Here is a 12,962-nt window from a genome sequence, read left to right as displayed (position 1 = left end):
CATCTCCTTCAGCATCATACATATCTCTTGCACATAGTAGGCAATCAATACCTATTGACTGACTTTTAGGAAGAAGTAAAAATTTAAGATTAATTCCTAATATACAGCCTTAAAAATCATAATAAAAACTGGTTAGGGAAAATGCTCTTTTTATAGTTTCATACTCTAAATATTATTGAATGAAATGACATCAAGACCTGCTCTAGCAAAGAGGAAAAACAAACGTGACAACACCTTAAGAACTGTTAAATATGACTGAAGAGTATATAGGGGTTGTTGTATTATTCTCTCAACTAGACCATATTTGAAATTTTCTTAATTACAAAAAATGTTTAACTAGTCATCTACAAAACTGCACATCAAAGTATCTAATAAAGCCATTAGATCAAGAACATAACTGTATGCCAAGAAAATACAAAAGAAGAAAAAATAAAACTAAATGTACATACAAAGGTCTTCTAGGAAAAAGAGTGCTTAAAAATGCAAAATCAATATTTAAATTATGCTGTAATTGAGATTTCAATCTCAAAACTTTAATGGTGTTTATATAGATTAACTTGGAATAATAAAGGATATAAATTCATAGAATCACACAATTTTAGAACTGAAAGGAAATTTTAAAGATTCATAAAGCTTAAATGTCTCGCTCAAAATCCCAATGCTGCTTAGTTACAAACATTCTTCACTGGAAACCAGGTCTTCCCCTAATTGTTAACCCATATTTCTAAAAACCATGTGAAATATACTTGCTTCCAAAAAACCTTTTCTTTTTTGGTTTGGGTTACTTCATTTACTACAGCATGTACCTTTGTGGTTACATACCATTTTACAAGATATTATTTGGTTAATACATTTATAATTACATTAGAATTACCAAAACTACCTTAAATTTCCTTGCTTTCATAGACTTCAGATTTTAACTGTACTTAATGTCAACTTTTATAATCAGGTTTGTATTAAAATTATATGGTTTTCTAGAAAACAAATTCCCTTTGTGTCTAATCAAGCTCAATATTGTTATTGGAAAACAATTTTCTCTCTACTGTTGTTTTTGTAATTTGTCACCTCTGAAGCGAATTTCGTGTAGAGGGAAAACAAGCTATGAAAACTGATGGGACATGTAGAGCAGTAGGGAGGGTTTTTAGTGTACACTGCACTACTCTGCCATATCAACCAGCTCAACTAGGAGCTTATGCTTTTGTTATATGGGAAAATAATTTTGTACATGAAGACCATCTTAGCATTAAAGTAAATATATTATTAAAAGGGAGATCTTACATCCATTAATTACCCAGGCATGTCAACTTTAACTTCCTGAATTTCAACTCTATATCCTCCTAAATGTTCTTTTCACCACTGAACAACCTCAGCCTCAAACTAGTCCCTTTGCCATCATACTGTTCTCTACCAAACAATCCTCCTCACTGGCAACTGAGTGATCTCACTGGTCAGATCACTTTCCAGCTTAAAACTTTTCAGATATCTATTATTCTGAACCCTCTGAGGTCAATTAAAAAGTATTCAGAATCCTTCAATAATATATTTAGGAGTAAAATTATGGACATTGTAATACAGGTAGCACAGTTTTCACAGTCAAATTAACTACGTTAAATCACTCACATCATAAAACAGTTTTCTATCAGCAGCCAGACGTTTAGACGCCAGAGTCTTGGTAACATGATAGAAGGTAAGTAATGCTCTGTGCTGTCGAAGATCATCTTGGACTTTCACAGATTCTATAAGAGTAGGAATCAGTTCAGGCCACTGTCTAGGACAGTCCAATCGAGCAACTTTTGCAATCAGCACTGCAATCTGAGTTGCAATCTAGAAGGAAAAAAAATTAATCTTCTGAAAAAAAAGTATGAAATTAAAGCAATCAATAGGGAATTCATTCATTGTTGGAAATTACTTCTTTGGTTAATTATACATTAGACAAAGTGAATGAGATTTCACTGAACTGCTTAAGATAGTAGTTCTCAGTGTGGTCTATGGATCCCTAGGGGGCCTAGGATCCTTTCTGTGAGGTCCTCCCTTTCCCAACAACATTCCAGTGTGAAACCAGATTTTACCATATAACTTCGATCAAAATAATATATCACAACACAATAAATGAAGAAGTTGATATGAAAATCTAGACATCTTCTTATAAACAGCCAGACACTAAAGAAATATGCAAAAATGCAGAACAACGCCACTATTCTCATTAAATATTTGTTGTTTGGGGAAATAGCTAATATTCACTTTTTAAAATTCTACTTATTAACAAATAAGGGGTTTATAATTTTTTAATTAATTAATAACTATTTTAAAATTTTTCAGTTTTAATTTCTAATACAGTAAATATCAACAGATAGAACCCTTCAGGGTTTTATTTTAGCAGTATGAGGAAGTTCTAAGGACACAAAGTTTGAGAACCACTGACCTAAGAGAAGAAATGAACAACAAATATTAGGTATTTAAATAATATTTATTAAGATTAGTGGTTTCACAAATGCTGGTTGCCAGAACACCTAAACAATAGTTTACCCCTCAATCACCCAAACCCTCCTGCCCCACGGAGAGTAACTGTTCTCTCCATCTTCCCTCATCTCCTCATCTGAGGAACTGCAAAGGAGAGAACTTGGATCATTTAAATAGGCTGAGATAAAACTGTACTGGATACATATCAGTGTGCTTTAATACTCAAATTAAAAGAATCAATGTAAGAAATAGTAGTAACGTGGAAAAATTTAATAATTTTTGTAAATTATTTTATTCTTAAAAGAAAAATCTCACTGTAAGGGAAAGAAAAAATAAAACTGTATAATCTACTATCTACCCTCCCATACAGTGAGAATTGAAAATGTGATGAACTAAACAGAGGAAAACCTGAAGGCATCCTGCAGTTTAAAGGGGGACCAGGGAGGGGAGGGGGGTTCTAAATCACTAAAATTAATTTCTATGCAGCAAGACCACAAATATATAGAGATGTGCTTTCAATACTGGCTCACAAACTGACACAGTTAAGAAAAAATTATGCAAGTATATCTTAAAATGACTCCTGAGTTTTAAATCATTAATAGCCAAATCTAATCAACATTCTTAACAGCTACAATTGGATCTCAAAATTTAAAAACCATCAGAGATGTGTGTATAAACATCACAAATGGACATTATGTAATAAGAGTTTATTTTCAATGCCAAGAAACAAAGTTAGTTTAGAAAAAGAAGCAAAATTAAGGGAAGAGAAAGAACAGTTAGCATTCATTTTCTTACTAACCTGGTTTATTGGTTCATTGAAATTGGTGATTAGCCCTGCACGCAATGTAGATTTCTCCTCCTCTGAGAGAGCACTGTAAAAAGATATACTTATTATGCAAGAGAATGCTGCCTAATAATGGATGCAGATCAGCACTACTGAGAATTTTAACAATAAAAAGCCTTTCAAACAAGGTGTCTCTAATTGTTTTTGGTAATTAAATAAAATTATTTCCACTGACACATCAACTAATTCAAAATTCCCTCACAACTGAATAAATAGGAAGCACAAAACAGTAAGGAATAGGAAATAATACAAATTAGAGTAAAGAATGTGATATTTTGAGTTTGCTTTTATTGACATAAAAACAATTGCCTACAAAAAAAATTAATGACTGGCTTTAAAAAATCTATATGAGTTAATATTAGTCTTTCACTGACTTTTTTTTTTACAAAATCTGAATGAGGTTATTCTATGTGGAAAAGGATGAGGACTCAGAGACTACCTGGGATGGAAAACTTATTAGAAACCAATCAGTTTAAAATCTTTCATTTTACATGTCAGAAAAGGATAAACACAATACTATAATTTTAACCACAAAAGAGGAAAGAAACTAGATAGCAAAAGGACAGAGATGGGCAATACTCACTGTATAAGATTGTACAAGACTATATACATCTGAATTTTGAACTATATGAATGTATTACTTATTTTAAAACTTAAATTTTAAAACCCTCATTTTAAAACCCTCTCCATTTGGGCTAAGATGTAGGAGCTGCCATTGGATGAATCACACCAAAAAAAATCAGTTATACAGGTTGCATTCAATTTAAAGAAAAAGCTTTAAAGCATCTGTTGAGTTGAATTGTGTCCTAGCAAAAAGGTATGAGTCCAAACCCCAAACACCTATAATGGTGACCTTATTTGGATACAGGGGCTTTGCAGATACAATCAAGTTAAAATCCGGTCATGCTGGATTAGGGTGGTCCCCAATCCAATGACTGGTGCCCTTCATAGGAAGAGGAAAATCTGGACAAAGACACCAAGGAGACACCTGAAAATAAGGCCATGTGACACTGGAGTCAGAGACTGGAGTGATATTTGGAGAATAATGCACCTCAGTAGTTGATGAAAAAAGTGACACAAAATCAATTAACAGTATAGAAGATATGAACAGCAAAATTGATAAATTTGACCAAATTTATATATAGATATATATAACATTACAATCAACTATGGCAAAAGACACATTCGTTTCAAGTGTACATAAAACATTTACCAAAATACCATATGCTGGGATCATGAAACAAACAGTACATTTTAAATAATGAAATCAGTAACAAAAAAATATTGAAAATCCCACATGTTTGGAAATTAGGTGGTATGTATCTAATTAATCTATGGGTTTAAAAAGAAACCACAGGGGAAATTTTTAAATATTTTTAACTAAACAGTAATGAAAATATTACATATCAAGGCTTGTAAAACTGAAATAAAGCCATGATTACAAGAAAAGTCTTAATGTTTTAAATGTATATAAAAGAAGAAAAACTGAAAATCAATTATACAAGCTTCCATCTCAGAAAGCTAAAAAAAAAAAAAAAAAAAGAACAGCAAATTGAATTCAAAAAAGAAAGAGAAATTACATCAAGCCTTCTAAAGTACAATAAGCAAAGACAGACAAATAGGCCAACAGGATAAAAGAGAATCCAAAAACAGATTCATACATACAAAATGCCTGCTATGTAACAGGGGAACCACCGAAGTGCAACAGGGAAAAAAATACATGGTACTGCCCCTACTTCACATCCATAACTTACACAGAAATTACTTCCTGGTAGATCATACACCAAAATGTGAAAAATAAAACAAAGCTTCTAGCAGAAAACATAGAGTATTTTCACAACCTTACACTGAGCAAAAATTTTATAAATAGGTCTCAAAAGAATTAATTATAAAAGAAAGGTAGCTAAATTGAACTTCATTAAAATTAAAAACTTCTTTTCATCAAAAGACATCATTAAGAAAGTGAAAAGGCAAATCACAAAATAGGAGAAGATATTTTCAATATGTATATTCAACAAAGGACTTACATACAAAATGTATATAAAACCCCATAAATCAGTAAGATAATCCAATTTCTTTTAAGTGTGCAAACAGCAGGCCCTTCACAAAATAGGCTATCCAGGTGACTAAAAAGTACATAAAAATGGTGTTTATTGTTTATTAGGAAAATGCAAAAAACTACCAGGAACAGCAGTATGACTAAAATAAAACAGGTTAGACCAAGTACTGCTGAGAATGTGACACAAATGCCAACATTCATGTTACTGTGGAACGGCAAATTAGTACAACTAGTCTGGAAAACTAACTGACAGTATCTAATAAAGGTGAACATACATCTGACCACAAATGACAGTAAGATGAGCACTTCTGTACAATAAGACGTTAAGAAGGTTTTTCAAAGAAGCATTATTTTTAACAGTCAAAAACTACAAACAGCCTTAATACCCATCAACAGCAGCATAGATAAGTAACGATGATATGTTCCTAAAATGGGATGTTATACTCATACATAAAAGAGTAAACTACTGCCCCATGCAACTACATGGAACAACCTCACAAATCTAACACTGAATAAAAGTCAGACACACAGGAGAACATGCTATATTATTTTCAGTTGTATGAAGTTCAGATATAGGTAAAACTAATCTGTAGTGACAGGCATCAGGTCTTTGAGGAGCGTGTATAGGTAGGTTACCGCGAGATGGCAAAAGGGAAGCCTCTGGGCTGATAGTATGTTCTACCTAGTTCTGAGTGGTAGTTACATGGGTGTGTTCACATTACAAACATTCAAACTATACCCTTCGTTTATGCACTTTTTAAGTATGTTATATACTATACTTCAATAAAAGGTTTTTTTTAATCTTCAGAGTGACTTGCTCAAGATTAGTAAACAAATGAGAAAATAAGATTAAGATAAACATTTGGGGGGTGGGGTGTGAAAAACGGGTGAAGGGAGTAAAAAGGTACAACTTTCCAGTCATAAAATAAACAAATCATGGGGATGTAATGTATAGCATGGCAACTGCAGTTAATAATAATGTACTGCATATCTGAAAGTTGCTAAGATAGTAAATCTCAAAACTCATCACAAGAAAAAAAAAAAACCTGTAACTATATATGGTAACAGATGTTAACTAGACTTATGGTTGTGATCATTTCACAATATATAAAAATTCTGAATCATTATGTTGTATATCTGAAACCAATATAATATTACATGTCAATTAAACCTCAACGAAAAAAAATAAACATTTAGGCAAAAGGAATCAAAGCCTAGTGCAAGTCTATGCTTTCTCATTAAAACTGATCTCTAATCCCTTTATAACTATGCTCCACTTTCCAATTTTAATAGCTCTCTTCTATCAGCCAAATCCCTGAAATAACGTTTTCTCCTATTAGCCTTGATTCAAGCTTGAAGTTCAAGTTTTATTCTATGCCAAGGAGCCAGGTTCAACAGTTTTCATGGTTTCATAATTTAAATTAAGAGAATATAATAATTACCTACCAAATTAGGGAAAGAGATTATGCAAAAGAATACACATATTAAAGAAAATAAGCTATTAACCTGGAAAATCCTCATGTCTTTAGCAACTCTCCAATAACAGTTAACATTCCACTTTCAATTTTATGCACATGTTATCATTAGATGAATTCAGACTATATCCCAAGTAGAAACTGGAGAATATCTAATTAGGACCCAAAAGTGGCATTGTACATACTAATAATATATAAGCTTAAATTAATCATTCTGTGAAAATAGTGATAAGAATGGGAACTATAAGATAGAACTTAGTTAAAAACACAAATAAGCAGATTTTTTTTAAGTGTCTTAAATTTAAATATGAATTTGATAATTAATCCTTGCTCCCTAAGTACATTCTTCTCCTTTCTAGCTTGTATCTCAATATATACTAAAAGATCCTAGGGTATAACTATGTAATACCACATGATATCTCCCTTAACTTTTAAAATTTAAACTAAATTCCAGTTCTAATTTTTTACATGAAAGTACAATCTGAAATATCTCATCATAATTTACTCTCCCATCCAAGATCGTCATTTATAACCATATTCTTCAGATAACCAGTAAAACAAAGTGAATTTTAGGAGACATATAAAATTTAATTGGCCATAGCAGTAGAAACATATGTATTACTGCACTGTTTCCTGCAACTCAATAATATAATTTCTCATCACAAAATACTCCATTTCTCTTAAAATTATGAATTCTAAAATAAGAGAGTTTTGCTTTATACTATAGTATCCTCAGTGTAGCCTTAAAATATTCTAGTTACTTGTAATATTATTCAAAGGTATATTTTAAATGCACTTTGAGGACTCAGGTTTTTTTTTTTTTTAAGGTCTTATTAATATAAAAACTACAGAGCTGTAGTGCCACAGTGCCATCTACTGGAGAACAAAGACTATGTTACTTCTTTGGCAAAGTTCACTATTTCCTATCAAGTTCCTGAGTCCTGACTACACATCTTTCTATCTTTAACATGTAATTAACTATTAAGAGAAATTTGTTCACTTAATCACCCACAGAGCAGTTACAACTGAACCTCATGAGATTACAAATGTATACTACCCAATTTCCACCACAGAGGCAATTATGCAGAAAGACTAGGGAATTAACTTCCAGTTGGCTCAGAAATGATCTGGGACTTCCTTCTCAATGACACTTTCCAAAATCCTAGCCTTATATTTCCTTTAAAAAAAAAAAATCAACATGAATCATTAATTGAGCATTTGTTTTATGCCCATAAAATTAGAGATCCTCAAAAACACAGACAAGAAAGTCCACAAGAAATCCACATACCTTACCCACAGAGGAAAAAAAACAAAATGAAAAACTCATGGAGAAAAGCAATAATATGGATATTGACTGTAATTAACTATGTAGAACACTTCTTCTTCAGTAGTTACACACTTTTTTCTTTTAAGTATCAAACACTTCACAAATTTGCATATCATCTTAGCTCAGGGAGCATGTTAATCTTCTCTGTCCCAGTTTTAGTATACGTGCTGCTGAAGTAAGCACAAATGCATTCTTTTACATAAAGAAGGAAGATTAACAGATAAGTCTTATTCCTTCCTGAATTTGAAAAGGATGACACAGAAAGAGGGAGAGAGATGGAACTTACTGAGGTGCTACACGTCTCCAGTAGCGATCAATTCCATTTTTAAAATATAGCACAGCAAGCCACCTAACATTTATATCCAGAGTGTGGTTTGTGAAGATATTCTGTAAATAAAAAACAAAGTATCAGAATGAACATGTAATAAGTTAAAAGTATCATTAATATACCACAATCAAGTATGGATAGATTAGGGGGGGCGGATAATTCGGTTCATTTATTTATTTACTTTTTTCCTTTTTTTTATAAGAGGAGGTACTGGGGATTGAACCCAGGACCTCAAACATGCTAAGCATGTGCTCTACCACATTGAGCTATACCCTCCCCTCCAGATAGATTTTTAATTAAATGCTTCATTTAAATTTTATCACTACATATATCATATTGTTATTTTCTACATATCAATAGCTCTACGATTCATGTAAGAAAGCATATCTGCTCAGGAGTATTTTAATTATGTAAGCTGAGTAATAGGTATGTGGAAATTCATTATGTACTCTACTTTTAGGTATGTGTGAAATCTATTCTAGTAAGAAATTTAAACTTGGAAACAAACAGCATCATCTACATAAACACAAAAACAAAACTAAAATAAAAAACTCTAAATTAAAAAAGAAAAAGTAGACCTATCACAGCATAGATTCAAAGATTCTAAGGAGTCAAATACCCTGGCTTATCAATTTATGCTATGAAATAAACAATTTCAAAGTACTCCCTTATCAAAGTGATTATACTTAAAGTTTGATAGCAAAACAGTTTTAAATAATATAAAGGCAGATGTGATATGAATAATTTCAACTCAAAAATAACCATTACTCAAAAAATGCATCCACTGTGTTAATCCAAATTACAGGCAGTCCTTGCCTTGCACAGTAGTGGGACATGTAAAAATGACTGTAGATGCCAAATCACACAATATCATTTTGATAATCAAAATTACAACTGCTCTGTGACTTATAAAATTTATCAACAAATTTATTAAAAGTGTTATCAAAAACTTATAAATGATAGTTATAAATGTATATGGAAATTAAAAGGATAGAAAAACTAATATTTATACTATAACTTAAAATGTCACAAACAGTGAGAGTTAAAGTGTTTTACTGCTTTCTAAAACATGTTTCTAAAATAGTGAGTATCTAGAACAAAAAGGAATTATAGGAATGTTAACTGACTAAAATTGTACTACACCTCAGACCAAAACAACTCAAGTCCCTAGAGCTGAACTCTTAAACAGAACCTTGTGTGGAAAAACCTCAAAGTCAAAAATAATGATGTGGAAATAAGTCTTTTACTATCAAAAAATATTTACATGTTAAGTATTAAAAATAGGTATGTATCCCATAATCCTATTTTTTTTAAATCAAGTGCATACCAAAGAAAAGTTACAAAGAAAGCTGTATAATGCCAATTTATTCCTTAAGACCCCTGACAACTGAGTTAGAGTCCCTCTTTCGGGTCTCTTGCAAAAGAAGACATGGGTTCGCTCACCACATAAACTGCATTTGATTTCAACACTTTACATGTTTACCTTCCATACTAGATTGAGTTGTGTCTCATGCATGGAGTCGAGCACAGAGCTCAGCAAAGCAGAAACTTCATAAACATCTTTTGAGCAAATGAGTGAATGAATGGAAGTAATGTGGGACTACTGTGGAAGGTGGTGGATCTCAGCATATTTCAGCTACACTTAGGAACCAAGAAAAGCCAAGCTTCAGGTGTCAATCCAAGTAGAAATAGTCCATAAGTATTTTAAATAACAGACTGGAACACAAGCCTGAGATCAGGTATACAAATTTAGGAATCTCCAAACTGAAATGGACAGCTAAGGCTCAATTAGACCAAATGTGCCACAACAGTGAGTACAGGGGAAAAGGAAGAAATAAACTCAGCAGTTTTTAAATCTACTGTAATCTATTCCATCTGAAAGAAATTTTACTCTCTCTCTAAGAAAAGTATACTGGTAAAAATAAAAACAAAAAGGTCTAGACACTTAATATTAATAATTCATACATTGCACAAAAGTATTAAGCAAGCCTATTTTTTTTCAAGATCAAGCAGTAACTAAAATGAGAAATTCCAGAAGTGTTTTATATTTTGGCATGAAAAAACAGAAGGCCAATTACAGAGCACATTCATTTAAATAGACATATGAAGAGTAAAGACATTCAGAGGCTGTCTAAAGATTTACACTATGGCCAAATTTTACAAACACAATGTTCGGATTATGTATAAGACTAAGATATTTTCTTTAGAATCTTTAGAAATCAGTTTTTTATCTTTTGTTACTGTGCCAAACAGCCAACTTTCATGTTATATTCAGAATATTAAGTATGATTCTAGACATTTAATTTCCCCTACAGGCACTAACTAGTATCTTCTTAAATTGAACAACTCAAACTTTTGCCATGAAGTCAAAATATATATGTCAAATGCTATGGTTTTCTATTTCACAAGATACAGTAAACAGTTCTACTCTGAATTTTTGACCCAGTCACAAATACTGAATCAGTTTTTGATCCAATTGGTAGCCTCACTGCCATGGCCAGAAATTAAATCTCAAACACTTATCAGAGTTCTCAAATTTTCAGAAGAAGAAAAGGGTAAGAAAGACCCTCTGTACAAAAAGACATCCTTTAACTGGAATGAAAGGCCACTGCTGGCATTGATAAAATAATTTTGATTAATTAACCAAAAGCTTTAAATTTCCAGAAAGATTTATTTAAAGCATACATTGTTATTTATTAAACCATTTCCCATAACACCTAGGAAAAGATCAGCTACGTTAAGAAAATTAAAATTTTAGATGTGGAAAAGAAAATGATGTTTTAAAGTGAAACACCTGGGGGGAGGGTGTAGCTCTGTGGTAGAGTGCAGACCTAGCAGGCACGGGGTCCTGGGTTCAATCCCCAGTACCTCCATTTTAAAAGATAAATAATAAATAAACCTAATTATCTCCTCCACCAAATAATAATAATAATAATAATAATAATAATAATAATAATAATAATAATAATAATAATAATAATAATAAACAATAATTAACAATAATAATTAATAATAGTAAAGTAAAAATAAAGTGGTGTTATTAAAAAAAAAAACTAGACATAAAAAATAAAATGAAATAAAAGTAAAATACCCTGAGCAAGGTAGACCTGATTCTGATGCTGCAGTGGGGAGACCTGAAAGACTCTAATGATATAAATTAACTGGGGTGAGGATAAGCATGAAGGCAAAGCATGGAAGTGTACTATCTACAATCTTCAGGTCAGCATTAACATGCTAAACCAGAATACCAGCAGTGTTGCCTTCTGAGCAGATACTACCAGTACCCTGTTGGGTTATTTATTCAAGCATCAACAAACATTTCTTAAACATCCTCAAAGAACCATGCCCTGAATTAATATGTGGCAACAGAAATGGTAGCCAAACATTTGGATCAATTTCACTAAATGACCAATACACGTAAGATTTTAGAACAATGAAAACAAGAGTGTCTCATTTTATTAAAAATAACAGTAAACTATTTTAAAACAACTTACCAGTAACACTGAATAGAAACCAGGTTGTGTCTCCCACTGTTTCAATTGCTCCTCAGCTGGTTTTAACACAGCAGTATCCTGACTAGTGGCCTGTGTTAAGACCTGAAGAACGACAGTACTGGCACTATTGAGATCCATGGAAACCTGGCAATGACAAGTTAACATACCTGAATGTACATTATGCTTAAAAAATTAACAGTAATGTAAACAGAGAAAAAGCTTCAATGTTCTGAATTACTCCTATACTTCAATCATTTACCTACTCTCATGTTTCTGCTGGATTTCTATCTTTTTAATGTACCATCCATAATACTTAAATCTCTAGCAATTCAAGTCGCTTTTGCTTAAATTAACTTCTAAAGGAAACTGCTTTTTATTGTCCCATATACAGAAGTTAATAATAAACTGGAAAAAACCAAAAACCAAAAACCAAAAAACCCCGACAAGCAAAACCCAAAGTTACTAAAGTCTGGTTAAATATCACTGCCTGCCCAAGACTCTAATCATAATGTATTCTGCCTTAGTTTTTTTTTTTTTAAGATAAACATTATAAAAGTATTAACTACTTTATCCTTAATAAAATCAGAAGGAAGAGAACTGAGAAAGGAACGCTTTGACTAACTGCTAAGTACTTCATAATATCATTTTATGTGCCATCATTAATACATGTCGAAAACATTTTTTAAAATATAAGACAAATACATAACTAAGAAAACATCATGGGGGGGAAAAATGAAATGAACCAACAAACAAAATATAAACCCTAAGTTAGAAAGGATCTTAAGGGTTGGATCATCTAATCCTATACCAAGTATCTGAAACCATTCTAAAAATACGTGAGCAATTTATTGAATTCTCTAGGATTCTGTTTCTAATCATATACAAAACTGTGTACAATTATATACTTAGGGAAGCATATGCAGTTGTTCACAATATACATATACAAAGTATGTAAGATTAAAATTGAAAGCTAAA

General features: G+C 31.8%; 1 protein-coding gene and 1 non-coding gene across 5 annotated transcripts in view; both read right to left on the bottom strand.

The window, feature by feature from the left end:
* The window catches only part of IPO11 (importin 11), a 169,026-nt gene that overhangs the window by 139,099 nt on the left and 16,965 nt on the right, over positions 1-12,962 (bottom strand). For all 4 annotated transcript variants that reach the window (XR_010378510.1, XM_010974915.3, XM_031445867.2 and 1 more), the window contains exons 2-5: positions 11,988-12,131; positions 8,452-8,552; positions 3,260-3,332; positions 1,621-1,824 (exon numbers count right to left, since the gene is read on the bottom strand). Coding sequence is in view for 3 of the 4 variants with exons in the window: in XM_010974915.3 (XP_010973217.1) it covers positions 1,621-1,824; positions 3,260-3,332; positions 8,452-8,552; positions 11,988-12,125 (516 nt within the window). In the remaining variant the exon portion in view is untranslated. The remainder of the gene's footprint in view (positions 1-1,620; positions 1,825-3,259; positions 3,333-8,451; positions 8,553-11,987; positions 12,132-12,962) is intronic.
* Positions 8,247-8,348, bottom strand: LOC116152438 (U6 spliceosomal RNA). Its single transcript, XR_004136069.1, has one exon. It is a non-coding gene; the product is annotated as a U6 spliceosomal RNA (small nuclear RNA).

Source organism: Camelus dromedarius, chromosome 3 (genome assembly GCF_036321535.1).
Source record: "Camelus dromedarius isolate mCamDro1 chromosome 3, mCamDro1.pat, whole genome shotgun sequence".
NCBI classification, from domain to species: Eukaryota; Metazoa; Chordata; class Mammalia; order Artiodactyla; family Camelidae; genus Camelus; species Camelus dromedarius.
The sequence above is the reverse complement of the archived record's forward strand: the minus strand, read 5'-3'. Positions and strand labels throughout refer to the sequence as shown.